The sequence below is a fragment of the Eucyclogobius newberryi genome, unplaced genomic scaffold, assembly GCF_026437365.1.
Source record: "Eucyclogobius newberryi isolate DKJ021-1_F unplaced genomic scaffold, fEucNew1.0.hap1 SCAF_5, whole genome shotgun sequence".
In the NCBI taxonomy this organism is placed as follows: Eukaryota; Metazoa; Chordata; class Actinopteri; order Gobiiformes; family Gobiidae; genus Eucyclogobius; species Eucyclogobius newberryi.
Genome location: NW_027316167.1, coordinates 28,468,017 through 28,493,322, shown reverse-complemented (window position 1 = coordinate 28,493,322; position 25,306 = coordinate 28,468,017). Strand labels below are relative to the sequence as shown.

At 44.5% G+C, this 25,306-nt stretch overlaps 2 protein-coding genes across 4 annotated transcripts; both read right to left on the bottom strand.

The window, feature by feature from the left end:
- Positions 1 to 6,925: 6,925 nt before the first annotated feature.
- On the bottom strand, positions 6,926 to 10,717 carry glo1 (glyoxalase 1). The gene is made up of 6 exons (XM_072464942.1): positions 10,576 to 10,717; positions 9,077 to 9,159; positions 8,560 to 8,700; positions 8,421 to 8,488; positions 8,256 to 8,345; positions 6,926 to 7,025 (listed from the first exon to the last, which is right to left on the bottom strand). The coding sequence occupies exons 1-6, from the start codon at positions 10,642 to 10,644 to the stop codon at positions 6,934 to 6,936; spliced, it is 543 nt and encodes a 180-aa protein (XP_072321043.1). The 5' UTR covers positions 10,645 to 10,717; the 3' UTR covers positions 6,926 to 6,933.
- An 880-nt stretch (positions 10,718 to 11,597) lies between these two features.
- Positions 11,598 to 25,273, bottom strand: eprs1 (glutamyl-prolyl-tRNA synthetase 1). 3 transcript variants are annotated; one of them, XM_072465873.1, is made up of 36 exons: positions 25,127 to 25,273; positions 23,600 to 23,684; positions 23,418 to 23,517; positions 23,173 to 23,329; positions 22,943 to 23,079; positions 22,764 to 22,864; positions 22,505 to 22,631; positions 22,247 to 22,439; positions 21,995 to 22,166; positions 21,680 to 21,913; positions 21,490 to 21,574; positions 21,004 to 21,063; positions 20,461 to 20,481; positions 19,934 to 20,044; positions 18,818 to 18,954; positions 18,535 to 18,742; positions 18,336 to 18,448; positions 18,145 to 18,262; positions 17,571 to 17,783; positions 17,324 to 17,491; positions 16,819 to 17,097; positions 16,327 to 16,650; positions 16,037 to 16,258; positions 15,694 to 15,953; positions 14,989 to 15,040; positions 14,709 to 14,918; positions 14,559 to 14,631; positions 14,388 to 14,467; positions 13,786 to 13,887; positions 13,547 to 13,702; positions 13,278 to 13,475; positions 13,033 to 13,206; positions 12,788 to 12,948; positions 12,509 to 12,587; positions 12,354 to 12,418; positions 11,598 to 12,283 (listed from the first exon to the last, which is right to left on the bottom strand). In XM_072465873.1, exons 1-36 carry the CDS (start codon positions 25,167 to 25,169, stop codon positions 12,133 to 12,135), a joined length of 5,169 nt encoding a protein of 1,722 aa, XP_072321974.1. In that variant the 5' UTR covers positions 25,170 to 25,273; the 3' UTR covers positions 11,598 to 12,132. The 3 variants fall into 3 exon arrangements, with proteins under 3 accessions (XP_072321974.1, XP_072321976.1, XP_072321975.1); XM_072465875.1 differs by lacking the exon at positions 16,819 to 17,097 and having other exon boundaries at positions 25,127 to 25,272; XM_072465874.1 differs by lacking the exon at positions 20,461 to 20,481 and having other exon boundaries at positions 25,127 to 25,272.
- Positions 25,274 to 25,306: the final 33 nt, after the last annotated feature.

Sequence of the window (25,306 nt, the reverse complement as noted above, 5' to 3'; positions counted from 1 at the left end):
TGCTTCATTATGACCACAAATATACCATTACATGTTCAAACAAGACAAGCAGGTGGCTCTCCATCAGAAAAGTTTAAATTCCATCCATCCATCCATTTTCTACCGCTTGTTCCCTTTCGGGGTCGCGGGTGACTGGAGCCTATCCCAGTGACATACAAATAAATCAAGTTATATCAGAATTATACAACAAAACTATTTATATTCTTAGCCAAAGATTCTGGAGGAGAAATGTCCTGCTGAGTTCATGTGGTTTTTGTCATTCAGTTGAGGTCATCTCCAACCGCCGCCAAACCTATTTATCTGGCCCTCACAACACTGCTTTAATGTAATAGTAATAATATTAATAATAATAATACAGATGAAACCACATTAAAATCACAGTACAAAAACTAGAGGCTTGAAAATAATATATACAGATCAAATCCCCTCAGTCATAAGCACAGCCAAACAGAACAGCTTTAGCAGAGGGGCCTATCTCATGACTTCTTGAAAACGGTCCCATATTTTAGCTGCAGAGAAATGAAACGCTGATTCCTCATGTTTAGTTATGACTCTGGCCCAGCAGGAGGCCGGTCCCTGGGCTCCACAAACGTATCCCAGATGTACTTTGATGCTAGGCCATGGAGAGATTTATACACATGCAGAGCTACTTTAAAATCGATTCTCTGAGCCTGAGGCCAGCGCAGAGACCCGAGCTCAGGACTAATGTGATCGTACTTCCTGGTTCCAGTCAGGACCCGAGCGGCAGCGTTCTGGATGTGCTGCGGTAGTCTAATCTACTGGAGACAAACGCATGGATGCTGTAAGTCAAGTGGCAGCACATGAGTTGGAAATGTTACAGGAACTCGAGCTCCATGACATGTTGATAGGGAGAATCGGAATTCTAACCAAAAGTCAGGCACAAAATATGGTCAAGGAACACACTTTTCCCGACCCTTCAAACCTTAATGTGACAAAATAAAGTTCCCTTGTTTTTATTTGTGAAATAATAAATATGATCAGAACTAGAAGAGGTTTTTCTTGATGTACTTCTGTGCGGTTGCCGGGTAACCAGAACGTACATTTATAAACCACAAAAATGGGACAATTTGATGGATATTTCAGCAAATTCACACATACAACTACCTCCGCTGTGTGTTTCGAGCATTCCAACTCGTCATGAACACTCTCACTCAGGCTTAGGCGGCAGTGGCTTAGTCGGTATGGAGTGCTTGACCTCCGACCTGAAGGTTGGCGGTTCCGATCCTGCTCTCGACTCCCTCTCAGGTGAATACTGTTGGGTCCTTGGATCCACTTTCACCCTGCGCACACTGCTGTCTGAATGTGTACAAAGTGCTCTGAGTGCCCGGAACATAGAGAAGTGCCGTACGAAGAGTTCAAGATCTCACTTTGGAGCTCACGTGGGACGACCCTCCTGAACCATGTGCGAAGAATAAATACACACGCCAATTCTTCCCCTTTTTCCAATTGTCATGCTCCTTTATCCTGGAGAGGCCATTAAAGCAAACACAGGCTATTCTGTTATCTTCTTGTGACGCTGCGGTTGAGTCCCATTGTCGACGCTTCAAAATAATACTCTTAAGTGTTTTTCGGCCTTCGGCAAAAAGGCATAAAGAAACACACGCCATGTCGTGTTTCTGTGCTTCTCGGGGATGTTACATCGACGTATATTCGTTTCCTGTAGATGGTTACTACTTGTTCGACATGCGCGCCATCAGAGACTTTTTAAATCCAGGTTTAAAACTTAAATATTCAGACTGGCTTTTAACACTCTGTAATGTAGTGACACTTTATTTTGTACAGGTTGTATTTACCCATGTTGCGAGTGTGTATGGAGAAGTTAGTCCCCACAATGGTCCACACAGGCACACACACACACGAATGATTGACAACCTGGGAGCTCTGTTGCGAGTTATTTGATTCATCCCACCGAATAGAGGGATTATCCAAAGATAAGTGGAATGGATCTCTGGGAATGTGCAGCGTTTCCCGTAATGGAAGATGATCAGACGGCTTCATGCGTGATATGTTTTTCCGGTCATGCATGGCGACAACAAACATAACGCTGCAGTGATACTATGTGATTGAAGGAGACCGTTTCGGAGAGATGATGGAGCACATTTCATGCAGATGAACGTCTTGTGTTGTGGCGCTTTCGTTTTTGTTGAGAAATTGCCACAGAATTGCCTTCGGCGCTCTGATTTAGCATTTTCGCAGTCTGGTACGGGGAGTTGGACGTTTGAGAGTGAATGATGGTGGGCTATAACTCTGAAAATATACAGTACAGGATTATTGTTAATCCATGTTATTAAAGTTGGAGTATCTGGTTTGGTGTGTTGGTGTTTAAATCTAAGTTCCCTGCTCTCACAGACCCTTTTGGCTGTGGTTTCTTTTGGCACAGGTTTAGAACAGTTTTTTCAGATGCTCAGCTCTCATCCCAAAGCGTCAGATATTGACTCACTAAGCTGTGCATGGAGAAAATTAATGTTTTCTAATTAGATCAAAACAGTAAAAAGTTCTGATTTGGAAATATGCTTTTCTGCACTACATATGTACATTCAACTGTAAATTTTGTGTACATAGTAAGCCTATTTTTAATTGTTAAATTGTTTTTCCTTTTTGACTTATATAGGTTGTTTTATGTTTTACAAAGCGCCACACATAAGGTGGAGGCGTCGACGAGAGAGTCGTCGTAAAAGGAACATAAGCTCAGCAAAGACGTGTGCAGTTTGCAGATAGCGCGTTGATATGGGAAAGAATCAATCTAAAAGTGATGTGTCCATCCCGGAGACGTCATGCTGGCAATGTCAAATAAATGATGGGAAAGAGTGTCTGGAATGCTATGTATGTGGTCTGTAATTTCTTTGTGATTTGAATGCATTTTTCCTGTTGTGTGAAGCACTTTGAATTGCCTTGTGTATGAAATGTGCTCTTCAGATAAACTAGCCTTGCACAGAATCACCAAAGCCAGTACCCATTTGTGAATTCTGTTCATTGACAATGGCAATAAGCCTTTTTCTTATTCTGACTCTAAATGAAAAAGCCACGACCAAAAATATACAAAACTAGACAGTCTTATTCCATTGATAACATCAGTTCAAAGATGCAGCAGGCGAGACTTGGCTTTCCTCTGTAAAGCACTGATCTTACATAAGCCATAAGCTCATGAGACATACTTTAGAGCGAGTTTTCTTTACTGTCCTTTCAGGGCCGGCCCAGCCTATAAGCGAACTAAGCAGCCGCGTAGGGCCCCGAGGCGTTAATAGGGCCCCCAATCTGGCAACCCGTCTTATGCGAAGTGCAAGCGCAGCGTGCGCCACTAGTGTAGTAGCGCTGCTGGCGCGGCAGCGCACACAGCGGTAACATAACACACAAACTGCATTTATTTGTAATGACAATCTGGCAACCAAGACACCAAACCTGCGCTGATTGGGCGCGAGCAGAAGAGCAAAACATAAACACAACAGAACGTGGTCATCATGTCCAGAGGAATATATCTCCTGGTGCCGAAAAACGAAAGAAGAAACTTCTTGACGATGTAAAGAAACTGCAAACTCAACAACACTCTCCAGGTATTGAACTTCTCTTACAAAGAGACGGTTAATGCTGCTGTTTGAAACAACACGATTCTGTCACGTTAGTTCGCTCAGGCTGGAGGCGACGAGAGCTCTGCCCCGCGCACAATAATATGTCTGAATGAAAGATAATAAGCTTAACATTTACACCAGCCCCGTAGTGTTAGCTGCAGGTGAGGGGCCTCTGTGCCCCGGGGTCACTAAGAGGCGGGGATCCGGTCCGGACGAGCGCCGTCTCGTCCAGAACCTCTGATGTGAGACTTTGGAGTGAACAGTGTGCGGCCCTGTCCCGGGCCCCTGTCCCGGGCCCCTGTCCCGGGCCCCTGTCCCGGGCCCCTGTCCCGGGCCCCTGTCCCGGGCCCCCTGTCCCGGGCCCCTGTGCAGCCTCAGTCAGAGATGAGCGGGTTTGAGTTTGCGTCCCTCTTTCTCACATCACCATGTGTGAGATCAATCGTGACTCGTGATGTCTGTTTGACTTCTTAAAGTGCAATAAGAGGAACGTAAAGGTTTAAGCGTGTAAGGTCCATCAGCCAATCACATCGCAGCATTGTTTCATGCAGGAGTCCAGTGTGTGATGTTCTGATCAGAACAAACATTTATATTGTAATTCACTTTTAATAGAGCAATAAAACATTTCAATTTATTTAAAAAGCATCATTAGACTATTTGTTATAAATTATAATAAACTGATAGTGAAAAACAACCAGACATATTATAATTACGTCTGTTAAAGAATAATACTGTATATTTTTATATAAAAGTGGCAAAGTTGCAGAAACGCAGTCGCTTCACAATAGCTAGGTTTGGACCTTCACTTCTCGTTCTGTTCATTCTCTGGGAATAACATGTTTGCACTGTTTTATCAGTGTTAATTGTTAATCAAGCAATGCTTATGCCATTTGTTTAATTTAATATAACTTGTTTTGTCACTTTGGCAAGAAGGAACAGTTGGGAGCTGTAAAAGATAAATTAGTAAGGATAACTATTACTTTTACGTTTTCAGTTAAAATTAATCAATTTGACCATAATTATTTTCATAGCCAATATTGTATTGAGTAATTAAGTACCATAATGTATTAATAAATGGCTTTAGTCATTTTCTCCTGGCACAGTTTCATCACATCATCATTTTATAGCATTACAACCTCAACATTTTACTCTTACTTTAGCCGGATGGACCACATTAAAATGCAACAGAATACACGAAAAAGGTCTGAAAATCTCTGGGGGAGGGCCCCCAGACCCCCCTGTTCGTTAATTTAAACTAATGTGCTAATGTGGCTGTCGACCCTTAACGCCCAAAAACATATCTGGGATGTGTGTTATTTGTACAGGGAGTAGAGGTGATGTCAGCGGAATACCAAGTTGCATTGTGGGATTTAAGTTAGCAATATTTGAGCTTGTGAGGTGTTGAGAATAAACTAACTGGCAAACGGATGCCCTGGAGTTTTGGTGCGCTTTGTTTGCGTTGAAGAAAGTTCCCATATGTGAATTGTTTACTGACAATGGAAATAAAACTGATTCTGATGACGTGGTGAGGGGCCCCCAATTTTTTTTTCGCTTAGGGCCCCCTGAAGGCTTGGGCCGGCCCTGTGTCCTTGGGTACTTTTTCCTATACAGTACATATAAAAAAGAGGTATTGAAAATGCTATTCCTGCTTCCATTTCAAACTACAAGTGTTGATGTAATTTATTGTTTGCTGACTTTACAGCTCCTCTTTGTTTTAATTGCTCCATTATGTTAAGGGTGAAAAGGTTTGATCCTTTGTATTTTAAAATCCATGCCCTTCTTTGACTTACAATTCTTCTAAATGCTAAACACTGACGCATCCCGGATTAAAAATAATGAGATACAGACCTTGGAAGCAAAAATGAATCATTTCAGAAACATTTTCAGGAAAGAGTTAGAATTTGAATGAGATAACGGCATTTTTTTTGATTAAGCAGCACTACTATTCAACACATCTTCCTTATAGACTTCCACATTGAAGCCCTGCTACTCTTTCCTGTTGGTTCTGATGAATGCAAAAGGTCAAAGCATGTTTGCCGTCTCTGCAATCTTTAAAGTAGACGGTTCTGTTCGCTGATGTGTGAAGATGCTCATTTTCCCCCTTTTACGCCAGTCGACTGAGGCCGCACTGAGCGGCTGAGCGTTGTTGACAGGCTGGAGCAATGTTGTTGGGGCTTTTATGTGGAGAAGCTCCCTCAATCACTGGCCACGTCCAGCTGGAGCGTGGACTGAAATCACCGTGACGTTAGAGGGCACGAGTCAGATTCCCTTAAGCGTCAGTCAGATCTGTTTGAGCTAAAGGTACAATAAGATCTAAGCCCAAAGCAAATAGGCCACTCCAGGCATCCACTGTGCTGTCGATTTCTCGTGAAAGTAGGAGGCAGAATGAACGATGAATCGACATGGCAGTTCACTTCAACTTTATTTGCAGGTGGGTGGTTCAGCCCACTATTAAAAGCACGCTGCCATTGTGCCTTTGGGCAACAACTAGTCAGTGTCCAATTAAAACCAGCTCAAAAGCCCCACTGCCCTCGGAACTTTCATTTGCATTGCACAGGCGAAGCTGAACGTTGAATATCGTTGCCCCGTTTAACATTTAAATTGTAATGTAAATCAGCTCGTGCAGACGCATTACGGTCCGAGCGTTTCATCCCCGACGCCAAACGGCCTTTTCCCCGACGCCTTTGACGCCGTTTCATGTCCGTCGTGCGGATGTGGGATACGTCTCTTCCCCGTTTCATTATCTACAAAGAGCACAGTGTCCAGTGGCGATGCAAATCCAGCTCCACGGTGAGCGCAACTCGTCTGACGTGTTATTTTTTTGCAGAACAGGAGGCTCCAGTTTGCGTTCTGTATCTTCGTCACGCTGATCCCTCTGTCCTAGAGTAACCAGGAATCTTTTATCCCGTGATATTGAGACACAGTGGACCTCCAGGCTTCTCCTGGCCAGAAGATACAGACAAAAAAAGACCAGCAACAGTCACTCAGTCTCAGTGCTGGAGACATGACCAGAGGCGATTACAGGGTTTGGTTCCACCCTGTGGCCAAGCTTTGCTGCAATCACTTCAATGTAAAGTACAAAAATACATCTTGCATATTCCTGTGTGTGTGTAGTTAAAACAATAAATCTGAAGAAGCAGCAGTGGGGTGGTGCCTTGTATTAATTTTATTATTATTATTATTATTATTATTATTATTACACATTTTGACCTAAAACAAGCCGGTTATAAAAGGGCACAGCTTCACAACGTGGGTCGTTTATTCCATGTATAGAAAGTCAACCGTAAAAGCTTTTTAAATTGTGTCAGTCCGTGTTATAAAATACCCGTTTCCTGGTCGTCTGCTAACATTATGAAACTATTTTTTCCATATTGTTCGGACTGAGGATCTCAATCCAGTAGCCGTCGGGATCCTGAATGAAAGCCAGTCCACACATTTTACCTGGGAAAAGCAGAGCAGAAAGTTATTTAAAAAAAGGTTCAAAAGCCATTTAACACATCTAATGCAGAAGGCAGAGAGAGTTTATCTGCTTCTGTTGGTAAAAAACAAAAGTCTCCATCGATGGAAGACACAGTATTTAACAAACAGGTCAAATATAGTCGCTGAGGCACTGGCACCACTGAAGATTCTTTGAAATTCACATTTCAAACCCAAGATGGGAAACAATAAAGCGAGAATCTGGCCAGCAAAGCCTGAGTGATTGAAGACTGTGAATGTTTCTTTCAAACCGTTTCATCAACAACAAAGCTGTAATATTGTTGTGTGTTGCACCTCATCACCAAAGCAAGTTCCCCTTTGGGAAGTTTGTTTACCGACAATGGCAATAAAACTTTTTCTGATCCCGAAATCTTTAGTGACGAACATCTTTATATCTAAAAGTCCCGAAAAGACCATCACATAGTGAGTTTAACATCAGGCTACCCCAAATAAATTGTCTGTTTGCTGTAACCCGAGTCAACAATTTTCAAGTGGGTCGGTCGGTAGGCAAATTCTTATTTTTGTTTTACTTTGTAGGCAAAAAAAAAGAGATCAAAATTTTGCCATTTTTTGACTCGGAGTGACTGCCAGTCAATGACGGAAAACGTATCCATCAACCCGATCGGGAGACTAAATCTCACAATTTTAAGATATTTCAATCGACCTTTTGTACGCCGCTATCCTTTATTTTGGTAGCGAAGGCGAGCGGGGGGGAACATGCAGGGGACATGGGCGCTGTTTGTTGTGATGACGCTGCTGGGCCTGTTTCAATCCTAGAATGCATTGCGCAAGTCAAATTTCACCGTGATAGAGAAACACATGTCCTATGGACACTTGAGTGGCGCCGACAGAGGCGAACCAACTAATAAAAGGCAATATAACGACACCTATGCGCGTTCTATTTTGTTAGACGCATGGGGAGGACTGAATTTGAAGACGCACATGTGCGTTATCAGTCCTTTGGGATGAAAGACAGGTTTACCAACGTGATAAAAATATTCGACACTGCGGTTTAGGAAAGACGGGTCGGTGGGTCGGCGAAATAATTGAAAAATAAAAACGAGTGGCGACAAATCTAGACTCCCCGATAAATGTGGATTGTGTCAGCAGAAAACTGGCTCCTTCCACCACTTATTTCGACTCAAACCGTTTCAAATATGGATTTTGCTCAACGCTTTTGAGCTTAGTGCTTACCTTCATTTGGCTTCTTAACAAATTTTACTTCTTGCTCTTCAAACAATTTACAAGCGGCGTCTACATCTGGAACAGCAATTCCTATGTGACCTAAAAATACAGAAAAGTCCAGCTATTATTTCATTATCAGTCACACGATGTTATTATACGTCTTTTAAATCGTACCAAAGCCTCGTGGGTCTGAATTTCCATTGTGGTAAGTTGTAGTCTCATCCGTTTCTGAACCCCAATTACTAAAGGAAATGAATTAGAAAAGTTTAGAACTTAAAAATAAATAAATAAATAAACCAAAGTGAGCACTTACTGTGTGAGCTCAATAGTAGCTCTTCTGGAAAAAGTCCAACACGTTCTGTCTTTCACATCAGCAGGAATCTCCTTTGGATCCTCGTAGCCCAAAAAGAACAGAGAGAAGCGCATGGAGGGGAAGTCGAACTTTTGCAGGAGCCTGAAACATTTAGCACAACAGAGAGAAATGACTTTGAGTCAGAATCATGAACAGGTCTCAGCTGGAGCAGCAGCAACAGTCAATATTTAGTGCTTATGAACTCATTGTGTAAAAAGAAAAGTTTGCCAGAGTCTGTGAAATATTGTGTTCTGAAGATTTAGACAAAAAAAAAGAAAGAAAACACAAGATTTTCTGCCTGGAATGAATGATTGGACAGGACAGCTGTAGCGTGAAACGAGGCGAGACATTCTGCAAACAGTCGCGGCCGTGAGGTGAACTCATGACACCTGAGTGCTAATAACCACAACTGTACTACGCCTTCAAACAAGGCGTGGCATGTGTTTGGAACGCATTAGCATTAGAAAGACAAACTCACGTCATGCCAAGGATTCTGGTGTAGAAATCCAAAGATTTGACTGGATCTTTAACACGGAGCATTGTCTGCTGCATCATGAAATCCTGGATCAAAAGAAAAACATGAAGCAAATTAAGACACTTTTCCTAATTTGATTAATATTACTTGTAATTTAGCACATCATTTGGAAAACAGAAGTAACCTATATCATGTCCCAGGAAGTGGTCAAATGTGGCTAAAGCAGATATAAAGTGTGGTAGTAAACAGGAAGAAACTACATAGAGCGGCAACAAAGGGAGAAACCTTTTGACAATTGTGGACCAGAACAAATAATATGTAGATCTATCCATGCATTTGTGAAAATCCAGATCAACTCCTCTGCTCATTTTACCCAACATTTTATAGGCCACGGTTAATCATCTTTGAAATGTTTACGCTGTGTGAAATGAGGCCACATGACCTTTGATGGACCTGTGTGTGATAGTGATAGTCAGAGCCTTTATCCGCAGATAGAGGATTCTGGACAGGCCATGACTCATGTCCAGCTCAGAACCTCCAGAGTCACAGGCTCACTGAGCTGCAGAGGTTGCACTAGCACAGATTCAGGATTGGCTCAAACACCATCATGTCCAATGTAATTGTAAGTGAGAATATATCAGCATAAAGCTATATTTGTCTTGAAGGTGCATCTTGGCACAGACTCGTGGTTCCAGTGCACGAGGAGGAATGCAACTGGCACAGGCTTTGGCAGGATGAGAGTGCGATGTGGCCAAAGACACTACAGGCACCACCAGCGTCATATTCACACTGTAAAGGTCCTGGTGCCAGTGCGCTGCAGGCCGGGCTGCGACCCCCTCCTCAGGAGCCGGGCTGTGACCCCCTCCTCTGGGCTGTGACCCCCTCCTCAGAACCGGGCTGTGACCCCCTCCTCTGGGCTGTGACCCCCTCCTCAGAACCGGGCTGTGACCCCCTCCTCTGGGCTGGGCTGTGACCCCCTCCTCTGGGCTGTGACCCCCTCCTCAGAACCGGGCTGTGACCCCCTCCTCTGGGCTGGGCTGTGACCCCCTCCTCTGGGCTGGGCTGTGACCCCCTCCTCAGAACCGGGCTGTGACCCCCTCCTCAGAACCGGGCTGTGACCCCCTCCTCTGGGCTGGGCTGTGACCCCCTCCTCTGGGCTGGGCTGTGACCCCCTCCTCAGAGCCGCGCCTACAACACACTTTACTTGTGGAAACACGCACAGACTTTGACAAGTCCGTCAGAATCTCCACCAGGGAAAAGTGCACACGATGAAGTTGCTTTCATTTTGAGCAAACTCACAATCGCTTTGAAATGACAGTTTGGGTAAAGTGCATTCCATTGTGCAACAATAAAGTTCCGTATAATCTTAGAGACAAAACCAAATAAGAGTTAAAGCAAAATACCAAATAAGAGGAGCGCGCGTTCAGCCCTGACGCAGGCTCGGCCTGTGACTGTGCACGGTCCAAGTTCATGGAGTTTAGTGTCCTTAAGAGGGCTCCTACCTTTGTAATTGCGTTCCCCTCCTGGCAGGCCGCGGCCGCCGCCTCGTCAGACAGACCTTTGTCGCTCATGTTGGTCAAAGTGTTGGTAACAGTGCCAAACGCAGCACTTCAACGCTCAGAGCCGCGGTCCAGCGCTGTGGAGATTTATAAACGTCAACATCCTCATCCGCCTCGCGTTTCACAATAAAACCACTTCTCGTGTCGTGCATTTTGATATCAAGTTACGTGAATACACCTTGAGAAGAAACAAAAGTCAGCCGTTGTAAACATTTGTTCATTTTATCAAGGCACTAAATTCCTCAGTGATTCAAAATTTCCGATTGTTAACACCGGAAGTTAGATCTAGACCTCGCATGGCTCGTGCTCGTGTCTTAAAACGATAATAGATCCATGCTGTAAACCTGTTATCTAGTGGCCAGTCCGTAGTACTGCAGCTAATACATCTACATTAGTCCAGAAAGCATTTTCCCATAGAAACTGTAAAAACAAACTGCTCGTGTTCAGCTCACATGGACCTGCTGCTTTCACGAAGGTTAGATTTTGTGGCAATTGTCTTTTTTCAGATCATGAACTTTTCTCTGACGACAAACTTGTAGTTTTCTTTAAAGGGCTTTTTCATATTTAGCTTCGCTCACTTGGTCAGTGGTCACGTGACACTAGAGTGGATCACTACTGCGCATGTGCAGTGGACTACCCTGGAACTGCCGGATGTAGCTAACCGCTAAAGCTAATGAGCGCGGCTTGATCGGCTTGATGGTTGGGGGGGCATGGGGCCGTGGCTCATTCAAATGCTGTCCATTGCTGAATGCAGAACCAAGACTCACCCAGAATCAAAGCAGGTCTAAACAGAATTAAATAAGGACCAAGCCAGAATAAAACAATACGAAAAAAAGTTTTAATATTTTGGAGATTGGTCCCAGAACACGATCTGATCTGGCCCCTGGGCTTTAAGTTGAATCGCTCTGCTGTACATCAATAAGCAATAGATTACTTTCTTTACTAATAAATAAAACACACATACATGTTGTGGAAAGTAGGAATTTATTGGAAGGGTTGAATAATTGTTTTAACCTCATGAAATTAAACACAAGCGTTTAATAAATGGAGATGGTAAAAGGTGAATTGCATGGCATCAGTTGAATGGGATGAATACAAAGCACTTGAGTACCTGAGTTTGTCAGACTGAGAGAGTCAAGGCTGGAGACATTTTATTTCTAAATGTTCTTGTCTTGATGGATAGAATACGTCAAATTTACAATTTCATTTAATTATGAATTTAACATGATAACTTTCCATTAGCTTGTTCACTAAATAAACAGCTGTTGAGGCATTTAAAAAAAACAGTATTAAATAAAGAGCACAATGACAGTCTCCCAATACTAAATAAATTCTGAATTACTATGCGAGTCATTAGTTGAGATTAGAAAAGAGATAAAAGTATGGCATTAACCAGCTAAATAATACATTAAACAGTCCCCATCACCGTAGTCACAGTAAAGGCATGGGAAGAGAGGTACAGAGAGTTTCAAAAAGCCCTTTATCTTGTAGCAGCTGTTTTTAATAGCTGCGTCCAAACAGGGTGTAGTGCTTGGCAGGCTCTTTGCCACTGACACACACTTGACCCGGCTGAACGGTCTTCAGGGGTGAAAAGGGGATGCAGAGACTCTTGGCACCCATAGATGGAGCTCCAGGCTCAAGATCCTGGTCCCTGTTGTGCAACACAAATCAATCAATATACAATCATAAAAACGGCAAATTAACTATAAAAGTGTAAGTACTTTGCAGTGGTTTTCTTGATCCAGTCCTCACACTCAATTTCTCCACAGAAGGGAATTTGGACAATCTATAGAAAATATATATGCCATACATAAATAAAATGTGCAAAGTAAAATTGTGCAAAGATAAATCATCCAAAGTGTGAGGAGCTATTCACCTTTCCCTGCTCCAATTCTTTCTGAAACTCCTCCATAGTGTCGACAGCCACCATGTGACTGTTCAAGTCATGCGACGCTCTGCAAACAAATAGATTCAGATCAGAATACAAATAGATGCAATGCACTAAAAGTCAGCGACAGCATAAAACGGGGAGAGAAGGTGGAGACATTCGGCAAACTGTCAAGGCTGGGAAGAAAACCCACAGCGTGCAAAACGATAATCCCATCTGTGCGACGCCTTTGAACCGCATTTGAAAGTACACAGAACCACTTCTTACTTGTTGAATAGGAACTTTTGAATCTCCTCCAAAAGAGCAGGTATCCTCTTTTCCACCTCGCCCTCGGGAACGGTCAGCTTTTCACCGGTGTCTCTCCTCACCGCCACACACTGCTGCTGCTGCAAGTCTTTGGGGCCGACTTCTAAACGGATCGGGACTCCCTGATCGCACAGAGAAGTATGAATACATATTTCACCATGGTGTTTCAAACGCATCGATAACAGCCCGATCTCGAGAATACCGACCTTGAGTTCCCAGTGGTTGAACTTCCAGCCGGGTGAGTAGTTTTCTCTGCCGTCATATTTCACTCGGACACCGGCCTCGGATAGTCTTTTCGTGTAGTCAGCGCACTTAGCCGACAGCGCCTCCTTCTGGTGCTCTGGGAGAGAAGCGGTCACGCCACAGGGGATGACCACAACCTGGAACATGGACACGTTCGTACATGGAACTCCACAAACCGTATATTGTCCCTTTTCTCCCGTCGTCGTACCTGTAGACAGGCGACCCTCGGAGGCAGCACCAGGCCCATGTTGTCTCCGTGGACCATGGTCATGACGCCGATGGTCCTGGTGGTGATGCCCCAGGAGTTCTGGAAGGCCAGCTGCTTTTCGCCCGGCTTTTTGGGGTCCTCGAACATGATCTCAAACATTTTGGCAAAGTTTTGTCCGAGATGATGAGACGTTGCGCCCTGGAACGGAGGTGGCCGACGTCAATATTTTCATCCAAACGTACGGACAATATCTGATCCGCCGACAGTACCTGAATGGCTCGACCGCTGGCGGAGATGAACGCCTCGACGGTGGTGGTGTAATCTCCTCCGGCGAACTTCTCCTTCTCCGTTTTTCTTCCCTTCACGACCGGAATGGCCATCAGCTCCTCGTAGACCTTGGCGTACAGGTCTAGAATCTGAATCACCTGGAGACGATACAAATGTTAACACGCGCCGTTCAGTTGTAATGGAGTTGGACAATGCCAGGGGGACGGGGTGGGGCCGTTACCTCTTCTGCCGCTTCCTCTTTGGTGGCAAACGCAGTATGACCTTCCTGCCACAAGAACTCTCTCGTCCTCAAGAAAGGCTGGGGGTGTTTGAACTCCCATCTCTAATTAAGAGAATACAAAACAAAAACAATATAACGCCATTTTTAACAGTCAAAAAGCACAACTAAAAGGCGTAATGGACGTTTTTTTGGCCCAAATCTGAGTCTCATTTCCTCGTGGTGTGGACTGCCAATTAGTCCTGTCACGTATCAATCATAAAACGCACCTAATGCTCACCTGCAGCCGCGTTCTGGCTCGTCCCCAGGAGAGCAGCACGTTTCCCTGTGTCTAAGCGCATGAATCTATCATAATATAGTTCCCTCAGTGTACAAAACAAAATTAAGACAGAGAAAGACTGTTCGAGCTGACTCAGAAGAGACGGAAATCTACGGGAGACGAGAGATGCAATGTGATCCGTCGTGCAAATAAAACACACGCACTTCTAGCCGCGATGCTCTTGTGCAGGTCTGCACGGGGGGAGTGCGCATGCGCTTCAGTGTCTCAAATCGGCGAAAAATCCTCCGTTACGCCTTTAAGGAGACTCTCGACATGAACTACTAACCACAACGTTGCACCACTGATTGAGTTTGATTGGAAGGTCTCTGTGGGACTGGACCCATTTAGCGTAGGCTGGGTACATCACTAAAATCAAGAGGAAATAAAGAAGAAGAAATCATGCGTCAATGTGAATTCTTTGGGGTGAAACTGTATTTGGCGAGTACAGACGCAGTACCTGTCTCGCTGGTGGGCCGGACAGCGATGGGCTCGGCCAGCTCCGTCTTCCCCGACCTCGTCACCCAGGCGACCTACGAAGAGGCACCGATATTTAAAAAAACAAACTAATAAAACGCACGTGAGCGATTTTAGTACGTAGACTCCGGACCTCTGGAGCGAAGTCCTCGATGTGGGTCTTTTCCTTCTCGAGCGCGGCTTGAGACACGAACATGGGGAAGTAGCAGTTTTCCACGCCGAGTTTCTTTATCTCTCGGTCGAAAAACTCCTTAATGGCCTCCCAGATGGCAAAAGACCATGGCCGCAGCACGTAGCAGCCGCTGACGTCGTAATACTCGATCATCTCCGCTTTGGTGATGACCTGGTAAGGAACGGTTTTATGAAATTACAATGCGTGTTATTAATAAGAGAGAGAAAAACCTCACACTCACCTGAGAATACCAGTCGGCTAGATTTTCCTCTTTCTTAGCTTCAAGACCCAATCTGTAAATCAGAAAGAACTTGTTTTACCTCTCGACATCTTGAATAGTAAGTACACATCTTCTCAAGTAGATGCGAGATGCCAATTTACATAGAAATAAGTGTTTGATTTAGCAGAGGTCTTTTAAACGCGACACAACCATTACGAGTGAGTTTGTACATCATGCCTTCAAATGTCAGCAAAATAAGAGCCATACAATATTTACCTAGATGGTTAAATGGATAATCCTTATTCTCAGCGCAATTGGACAGACATCGGAGACTGGCAACAAGGAAAAGCCATCGTTCTCACCTTACTCAAAATGTTTCTAGTTTAAAGCTGTAAAAGTGCAGCCGTGCCCTCAAGCTTTGCAGACATGACCATGACCACAACCACAACCCTGCAAACAAACTGGACAGGCAAGCCACTCGACACTCACCGACTCCATGACTGTAACACGGAGCAGCTTCATCAGTAGCTTCAAAGTCCATCTTCAATAACTTCCAATTCCATTTTCAAGCAACTCAAATAACCCAACTCAACGCAGTATTTTAGCCAATGGATTTTATTGTGAGCTGACTAGACCTCATTATACACAATAATGATATTGCCTTTTTAATAAGGATTATCATTTAACCAAAAGTCATCCCTTTTAAAGAGATCCATCTGTTCTCACCGTGTCTGTTTCTTGGGCCCTTGGCCCTCTCCTCCTCCAGCTCCTCCAGCTCCCTCTTTCTGGTTAGGCTTGTCTCCTTTGCCCTTCTTTCCACCTCCAGCACCACCCTGCTTCTCAGATTTGTTCTCCTTCTCCTTGCGACTCTTGTTTTCACCTCCAGTTGCACCTGCAGCAGCCATTGGTTTGTACTCTTGTCCCGTCAGTGTCTTGTACTTGTTCTTAAACTCCAACAGTGACTTCACTGCCTCATCAACTTGCTCCTAAAACAAACAAAATACTGGTTTTAAGCGTGTGCTTACCCTACTCGGCTGCATTCATTTATAGTCTGATAAAAACGTCTTACCTTTGGTGCCTTCTCTGACTTCAGTTTCCTCACGAGCTCTCCCTGTTGTGCGACCTGTGCATACAGCTCCTCTGCCTGTGGGGCAGGAGCAGACTGGGGAGGGGGCTGTGGCTGGGCAGGGCTAGCTGGGGCTTGTACTCCTGGTTTATAGTCCTGTCCAGTCTGCTGCTTGTACTCTGCCTTTAGAGCCAGCAGCTGTTTGACAGCAACTTCCACCTGATCCTAATAAAAGAAAACAAATGTTAACTCACTGGTGACGAGCTCAGAGAAAGTGTTATATTAAAATTTACTTTTGAAGCTTTTTCAGCCTTCAGTTTTCTGACAACTTCTCCCTGATCAGAAACCTTCTGATAGATACCCCCTGCGGATGGAGCAGAGGTGGGCGTGTTCTGAGCTGGGGCGGGGGCCTTCTGAGCTGGGGCGGGGGCCTTCTGAGCTGGGGCGGGGGCCTTCTGAGCAGGGGCGGGGGCCTTCTGAGCAGGGGCGGGGGCCTTCTGAGCTGGGGCGGGGGCCTTCTGAGTTGGGGCAACTCCAGGTTTGTAGTCCTCACCAGTCATCTGTTTGTATTCAGCTTTGAAAACAAGGAGCTGTTTCACTGCTGCATCAATCTGATCCTAAAAAAGAATGAAAGATGTTGTAAAACCAATATTTTGCAAACAAAAAATATTTTCAGCATGTTGCAGAATAAACGTTTACAGGCCTGCGGACATTTGTCTGGTTCATGCATCATTTCTAAGCAGTTTCATTTCAAACTGAGCTGTGGCTATACTACATCAAAATACCTTAGGGACTTTTGCAGCCTTGAGCTGTCTCACCACCTCCCCCTGCTGCGCGACGCGCTCATACAGGCCTGAAGAGGGGGCTGGAGAAGAGGGGGCTGGAGAAGAGGGGGCTGGAGAAGAGGGGGCTGGAGAAGAGGGGGCTGGAGAAGAGGGGGCTGGAGAAGAGGGGGCTGGAGAAGAGGCCGTTGGGGCCATCCCTGGTTTGTACTCTTGACCGGTCAGCCTTTTAAACTCTGCTTTCAGAGCCAGAAGCTGCTTCACTGCAGCATCAATCTGGTCCTGGTGCCATTAAAAAGGTTCTTTAGTTGGAAGGAACTAATGGATAATTTAATGTCATGCCAATGGACGGACGAGACAAGACGAGATGTTTTGGACATGTTTTGGACATTTGGACAACGGTGGATAAGGGACACGATCACGCACGAGTATGAGTGACAGTTTTAGACAGACAAACACAGAATTCACAGCATGACATCAGTATATATTTAGCAGCTTCCATAATTACCTTAGGAGCTTTCTCTGCCTTGAGTTTTCTGACCAGCTCTCCCTGCTCAGAAACACGTGAGAACGGGCAGGTGGATGAGGCAGTTGGTGCAGATGATGGTGCTGGGGTGGACACTGGGGGAGTCATGCCTGGTTTGTACTCCATGCCAGTCACCTGCTTGAACTGTGTCTACAAAAACATAGCAGTGTGAGCAAAACTTTCAATTATAGAGGGCAAAATAATATCTACTTTAAAAAACAAACAGTACCTTCAGACCCAAGAGCTGCTGAACAGCCTTGTCCACTTCTTCTTTTGGTGCCTTAGCGGTCTTTAACTGGCGCACTGCATCTCCGTGAGCCACTATACTTGAGAACAGATCAACGGCTGAAGCTGGAGCTGGTGCTGGAGCTGGTGCTGAAGCTGGTGTTGAAGTTGGTACTGAAGTTGGTGGGGACTGTGAAGCACCCTTGCCCTTGGAGGACTGAGGGCATTTATAAACATAGACATTAGCAATATTCACATAAATACTGGTTAGTTGTTACAAAATGTACTATTAAAGCCGGTGTAATTCTTCTGGAGAATGAGTACGTACCGTTTCCACCCCAAAAAAAGTACATATAAAACCAAAGTTGTACAAATCCAACCCTTGTGTGACGCCTCATTAAGAAACTGATGGATAATGTGTTTTGTTTTGTTATGAGCTGGTTCTGGTTGGCGGTGTAAAGGTGCTGCATTGTCAATATGTATGTGAGAGCTAGGAACAAGTCACAGTAGTCCTTTTACGGTGCACATTTAAGTGCACATTTAGTCAATTTCACAACAGTCAGAACAGGCTTGCTTACCGTATTGTTTGTAGTTTGACTCTTGCTCTTCTCCTTTGACCCGGCAGTTGGCATTTCCTTTGTGTGCCCGTCAGGAATGTAGAAGAGGACGCAGGGGCTTTCCTTGCAGCTATTGGGGCTATCAAAGTGCACGGCGGCGGTCAGACAACAAGCTTTATTAAGCCGATTAACAAATAACTCGTTCCCTTTACCTGACTGGCTCGTACGGCTGGTCACAAATATAAAAGCCACGTCTCTGGAGCTGAATAATGTCTCCTTTCTTTAGGTTCTTCAGACATGGATCCCCGAGCATCTTCTCCTCCAACTACGACGGTAAATGGACATAAATACATCAAACTAAGAGAATCAAGGCTGTCACTGATCACCACAGAGTCGGTTTCCTTCACAGACCTTACTGTTCTTGTTGATGTAGTCCTTGAAGTCGTCGTCTTTACCCAGGACGGCTTTGGTGATTATAGGCAGGTAGGTGACGCAAACTGTGGGCAGCAGAGGGGCACTGTTGGTTTCTGCCAGCCAGGTGATCTTGGTGGTCTTCTTGAAGTCTGTATTCTCGAGGTTCAGTCGGGCCTCCATGGACGCCACCTTCCCGTCCGCGGCTCTGAGAAAGCGAGAAAGTTCAGTGCTTGAAGTGGCCACAGGAATAACGTATCGAACATGCAAGACTGCCCCGTACTTGTTAATCTTTGTGATGATGAGGTTGCCCCAGTTGATGAAGGTCACCACGTCGCCCTCGGAGAACGTCTCAGCATCCGCACCTTCGACCAGAGCCCGCGGCCCGTACCAAACGTCCTTCACTCCCACGTCGGTGTTCTGCAAACAAACAAAGAAGAAACAAAGATGGGTTGTATAAAATGCACCCTTCAAACGAATACTATATCCGGATTATACGTCGAACTTTTTGTACATAGTTTTGGCCGTACATAGTTTTGGACTTATACTCCGGAGAGACTTATATGTCATTCTCATTTCACATGACAACCGCAAGAGGGCGCTCTAGGCTCTAAGCGACGCAGAAGAAGAATCGGCACTTCCTCCACCTTCGGAGTTTGTGGAGTTTAGAAGAGACACCGAGGTTGTGATTAATTGTGCAGAGTAACACGTGCAGTAATGTATGTACAAGTAAAATCGGAACTAGTCAATTCTACTCAAAACAACGTTGAGGCTGCGTTCACACTTACGCAAACACTGCATCGAAATTGGGACTAGACCGAGGCTAATCCTGGAACTAAACGTGGACTGGAGCAAGACTAAAACAGGACTAGAACAGGATCAAACCAAAGTCTTCAACAAGGACAATGTATGAGGTATGAACGCAGCTTTCTCTTCAGCACACAACTGTAACTGAACTCTGTCAATGCATGTGCTTTTGCCGTGCGGTGCTTATTGTACTGCTGTTTAGAAGTGACACCGAGGAAGAAGAATTCAATGGATTTAGTGATTTGGGGTAAAACTGATGCTTTGGTAAACTTGTTAGCATGTTCTTTATGCTATAGTTATCTGAATAACTGTTCATATGTTACATTAACATACCAGACACTTACCACAGTTGTGTCTGTCTGTGCGTCATGTAGCTGAAGGTGTTAGCGTTAGCATACGTACACCTATTCACCATGTTCTCTAATCTGTTCTTTAATCTGTTATTATTTTAAATTGCATTTCGAGATGTTCATGGTCTTGGATTTGCGACACATTACACATGTTTTTCTCTTCTCTATTATGCATTTCTTGGCTGATTTATAGTCCAAACAGTACGGTAAGTAAAACAGTGGAAATTAAACCGCTGACTGACCTTGGGATGCTTTGCCACTTCCTTCTTCCCCTCTGTGGCTTGCGGGATGGACACAGGGACCACGTACGAGCTGGACAGGGCCGTGTACCTGGGAGCGACCGGATCGATGACCTGACGGACGCAGTAAAACAATTACCAAGGCAGGACACAAAAGTTTTGAGATTATCGGCAAGTCACATGCTTAAATCAAAGACGACGACGTACAAAAATGATGGCGGCGTTTACCCATTTATATCAAAACACCTAATCTAGAAGGATAGAAATGAAAACAGAAGACACAATACAAGCTTGTGTGCTGCAAAGAAAAACTCTCTTCCCCCCAATCATGGAGCCCAAATTATAGTTTTCAAGCAAATATCATTTACCTAAAACGCACAAACAAGATTGCACGTATTATTTATGGCAGTCTGCTTGGCTCGTAAAAGAAAGGAAGGAAGAAAATGTACTCGTGGACGGACATCAAACGGAAAACGACAATGAGAACAGTGGGGACATATTGGGAGAAAATTGGAGGGCAGATGGAGTACCTTCAGACAGCTAATTGGCAGCTTGGAAACACAAGAGTGAGATGCCGTTTAATGGAAGGGGAGGTAACAGAGGAAGAGACATGTCGCAAGGAAAGGGACTGCTAAGATTTTAGAGTCTCTTGTGCACTACTAAACAGCGACTAGTGAATTAAACTGTCTGAAGAAAGCAAATTTTCCATGGCCAACATCCACGTTAGGTCTACGACACAGGTACTACACGTTTTGATCATTACATTAGATTTAACTCGGCGCCTCTTCGATAAACAGATGGGCAAAGCAACATATGCCGGCAATGACGAGACTGAACATGATTCGGATGATGTTTGTTCATGCCGAACAGACGATCAACAACAAATGATGGGAGGAAAAATAAATGTGATGATGGCGTCTTTTTTGCATTCGCGAGGTCAGGCGAGGAGGAGGAGGAGGACGGTCCAGCCAAATAGATGTCGGAAAGCGTTTTAACAGCCAAGCAGAACCATTCCAGATGCAATGAACGCTACGAGATTCGCGAGTATCGAGGCCGCGTGGAGCCAGATGTACCTTTTTGTTGAACGCCCAGATCTTGTCCCATTCCATGTTCACCACAGACCTGGAGCCACCCTGCAGGAAAAAGAAACGGCAAACGTAAAAAAATTAAAAACATACACACAGACCAATACACATAGGACTTTAGATAGGATCTGAAAACACCCCGTCCAAATAATTTTGTCCGGGAGTACAAGGGGCGGCGACTAGGTGAAAAAACAAGTAGCTTTGGCATTCTCCGGACCACGGCTCGGCAGCCAATCAGAGCCAAGCACACAAATTTCGTGCAAATTTTCACTTGTAAACAGTAATGGCGGACTATTGTCAAATGCTTCCCGACCTGATTTAATGATAATATTCCCTTTTTTTCCCTCAGATTTATTAATAAAATGGCCGTCCCTGCACTCGAAAATGCCCGTCCTCATTTTAAAATACCCCGTCCAAAATATGGGAAGACGGGTCTCTATCTAAAAGCCTGAATACGCAGAATTAGAGACACACCTGAGCGGCTATGAACTGTTTCAAGCCCTCCACAGTCATTCCTCTCCTAAGCACGCCTCTCACTGTGGGGAAGCGGGGGTCGTCCCTGTGTAAAACATTAGAGAAGAAGTAGAAAACAGTTAAATTTAAGCAATAACGTCATCACACCAAGCTGAAATCACTGTTATACATCGATACGCTTTGTGCTTACCATCCATCAACGTATCCCTGATCAACAAACCAGGTGAGCTTCCTCTTGGACAGAACTGTGTTGTTGAGGTTGAGGCGGGCGTACTCCCAGATGTACGGCTTCCTAATGCCCAGAGCGTTGATGAACCAGTAGTACTGATCGTCGCGGTCGTGGTACTCTGTGGTCCTGAGCGCGTGGGTCACTCCCTCCACGCTGTCCACGATTGGGCAGGCAAAGTCGTACGTGGGGTAAACTCTGCAGAAATAAGACATTGCATCCAGGATTTGCCAAAAATGAATATGGCGAATCAAAAATGAATATGGCGAATCAAACTACTTGTAGGTGCTTCCGGTGCGGGGGTGCAGCGCGTTCTTGCAGCGGTAAAGCGTGGGGTCTCTCAGGCAGCCGTTGTTGGAGCTCATGTCCATCTTGGCCCTCATGCAGCAGGTCTGGCCAAACTCTGAGCCCGCTTTCATCTCGGACCACATTTTCATGTTCTGCTCCAAAGCTGCAGGAGACGGAACGCACAAAAGTCGTACAAACCGATCCGATCCGATTGAATGACAAAAGCACATGGTCTAAACGTACAGTTGTTACGGCATTTTGACTCGGTGCGCTGCTCTCGCTCCTGTTTCATCTGCTCTGGAGGAGTGTTGTCAATGTACGCCTTGCCCTCAGCAAGGAACTTCTCGGCATAGCGCATTATGGCAGGAAAGTGATCACTGGTGTAGGTGAACTGATCCGGTTTGATCTGGAGCATGGCCACGTCTTCCAGGATGACCTGAATAAAAAAAAAACATATTTCAACATTTCATCTTAGAGAGAGGTCAAATTAAATGAAATAACCTTCTCGAAGTCCTCTTTTTCCTTCTCTGGGTTGGTGTCATCAAACCGCATGATCAGTTTGCCTTTGAATGTCAGCTGGTAGTGTTGGTTAAGCAGAGCAGCCTTAGCATGGCCAATGTGCAGGTAGCTACACGCAGAAACAATAGACAGAAGTATAATACGAGTGAATTTACATGAGTTTAAATTTGTACAATTACAAAAATCCCCACAGGTCTCAGAAACAAAATTATTATAATGTTACCCTGATGGAAATCCTTACCCACTGGCCTCTGGAGGGAAGCGAACCACAACACTGCCCATTTCAGCTCCTGGCAATTCAACAAACTTTCCAACATCCTGCTTCTTATCCTTCTCCAAAGACTGATAACAACAGAGAGACAATATTCATGTAAATATAGTTAAATCATGAAGTCACATTCTGATCTAAAATGTGCTTACACTGGATCTGGCGTCTGGAGCTTTTTTACTGACGTACTTATTGCCCACGGATGAAAAGGGGACTTGAGAGTTTAGGAAGAAGAACCAGCGATTGACGTGAGTTAAAGACTTTCCTTTGCTTGGCCAATCTCCATGACCTGAAACAAAACCCAAAACTTGTAGTGCAGCATTTCTTTCAAACGCATTAAGTTATCCAAATGACATTCTCACAGACTTCAGAGGCCACACACCTTTAAGAGCGGCCCACACAGACAGATCGGCCAGGGTGAGAGAATGGCCGACTAAGAAGGTCCGCAATGATAGCGCTTTGTCCAACTCTCCGAGGGCCCCGGACAAATCGGACTGACCACCGAGACGGCGAGCGCTGAACTCTAGCCAGTGATCGACCTGACGCAGAATGGACAGTGTTAACATGTATTTAAAAATAACAATTCACAGTGTAATTCACCAATTTCGTCCTGTGTATCGTCCTTACCTCAGTCTGCTCCATCATGTTTGTTCCATAGAGGCTGAGTGCTGGAGCTACACGCGCCAAGTAACGGCTAATGGAGTTTCCATCGTTGAACTGGACTGAGCTAAAAAGAGTGACAAAATGAGAGCTGAGAAAAGTCATAATCACACACGTTAAACAGATACAGAGCTGCGATCGTTACTCACTCCGATACGTGGAGCTTTGTGTCTTTGCCTTCCTCCACTGAGAGTTGGACGGTTCCTTTCACGTGCTCTGCAGCCAGGAGAGCACCTTTGGACAGGGGAATACAAGCTCATGAGGATTTGAAGATATTGGGAATCAGTCAAGCGAGAGAAATGCATTTTTGTGCGATACAGTTATGAAAGTACAAGGGCGTGGAGCGTCACTTTGTTCTGGTGTAAGTATGCGTTTTGTGGTGGATGAAGCAGCCAAGTTAATGGCAGCAACGCAGGGCTGAACAATAAAAAGAATTCCCCCACAAAGAACCAAATATCCTGTCTTTTTATAGAAACATTTAGTAGTTGAACCTGTAGTTTAGACAATTTGTAAAACATGGGATTCTAGTATTTATTTATTTATCTATTCATATTTCTTGTCAGTCTTCCCTCAAATGTTAAAGCTCCTGGAGTCGTTTACAAAGTGCACTCAAAGTCCAGAGAAACCATTAGCCAATTAACTTTTAGTTTAGTCAGTTTTTTGGTCAGTTTTTTCGCATACTAGGTCATTTAAACCCTGTTCAACCACAAAACAAAACGAAAGTAGTGTAGTTTTGCTTTGAATAAAGAGTGTTAAATTAAAGCTTTGTGTGTGTGTGTGTGTGTGTGTGTGTGTTTTTTAGGAAGTAGTAGTAGTAGTAGTAGTAGTGGCCAAAACCAAATAGCAACCGCTAAAAGGGCAAGATTGTGCCAATTGGTGTGAATGTGAAGTAGTCTATTATTGTTGTTGTAAAATTGCGTTTAGGGCAATAGATTTAATAAAAGCTCAAAAAACATTGACAACATGGTAATAAAATGTTGAATTCTGTACATTTGTTTGTTCACCAGGAGAAAGTCTAGTTCTGAAACAGGTTGAAGCAGCATCAACAGTAGTTTCAAGCAGCTTGCATCAGCCTGCTGACCCAGTTCAACCAAAGATAGAAAACAGCTACAACTGGAATATCCACTTTGTACAAACCCGTGACTATGCCAGTTTTATTTGCACATTCATATAAAATGCTTAAACAATGTTGCGATTGGACTAAAGACAATGACAAGTCTCACAAAAGCAGGGATCTCCTCAAAACTACATGTAACCTGATCTCATATCCACGTTGTCAGACAGTACTTTGGTAAATGAAAGACAAAAGTAAGACTCAGTGAAACTAAAAGTGCATAAAGTCGTGATAGTTTTATGATAAGTGATTCAGATGGTCCTGGTTATTGCTTTGACAGTGCCACGACTGCAGCTGCTAAAGCCTGATGCTAGTAGTAGTTAGCTTCACAGTAGCATTCGCACACTAACACAACAGCTTTTCATTGATCACCAAAATCAAAAATACCGCAATACTCTAATTAATATGCTAAAATGACACTGTCGGTTTAATAAAGCGGGTAAACACGTGGAGATTGTAGTCGGTGCAAGTTGTCGGTGCTCAACACGCTGTCATGCTTTGGACTCATGCTAACATTATGTAGCAGGGGAAACAAAAACTGACGTAATGTGGCAGAACTTACCTAAAGGAGGGTTGTTGGGGTTGATTGTTAGACTTAACGCCATGCTGTGATGTTTGTATGTCACAGGTTATGAGACGGTGGCCCGGCAAAAGTCTGCAAAAAAAGACCAAATCGTGCTCAGACACAGCCCACGGACAGGGCTGACCTAAACAACGTGCTGTGTTCTGCAGAAGCGCGCCA

Bases quoted from the DNA above. Each gene is read 5' to 3' on its own strand.
- glo1 (XM_072464942.1), bottom strand. From the start codon at position 10,644: ATGAGCGACAAAGGTCTGTCTGACGAGGCGGCGGCCGCGGCCTGCCAG. The intron at 8,701-9,076 runs GTGAGTTTGTCT...TAAATGTTTCAG, and splicing joins ACCAGAATCCTTGGCATGAC to GCTCCTGCAAAAGTTCGACT. The intron at 8,489-8,559 runs GTAAGTGCTCAC...CATTTCCTTTAG, and splicing joins GCTACTATTGAGCTCACACA to TAATTGGGGTTCAGAAACGG.
- eprs1 (XM_072465873.1), bottom strand. From the start codon at position 25,169: ATGGCGTTAAGTCTAACAATCAACCCCAACAACCCTCCTTTAG. The intron at 21,064-21,489 runs GTGTGTCTCTAA...TTTTTCCTGCAG, and splicing joins AACAGTTCATAGCCGCTCAG to GGTGGCTCCAGGTCTGTGGT. The intron at 12,588-12,787 runs GTAAGAAGTGGT...ATTTGTTTGCAG, and splicing joins CAAAAGTTCCTATTCAACAA to AGCGTCGCATGACTTGAACA.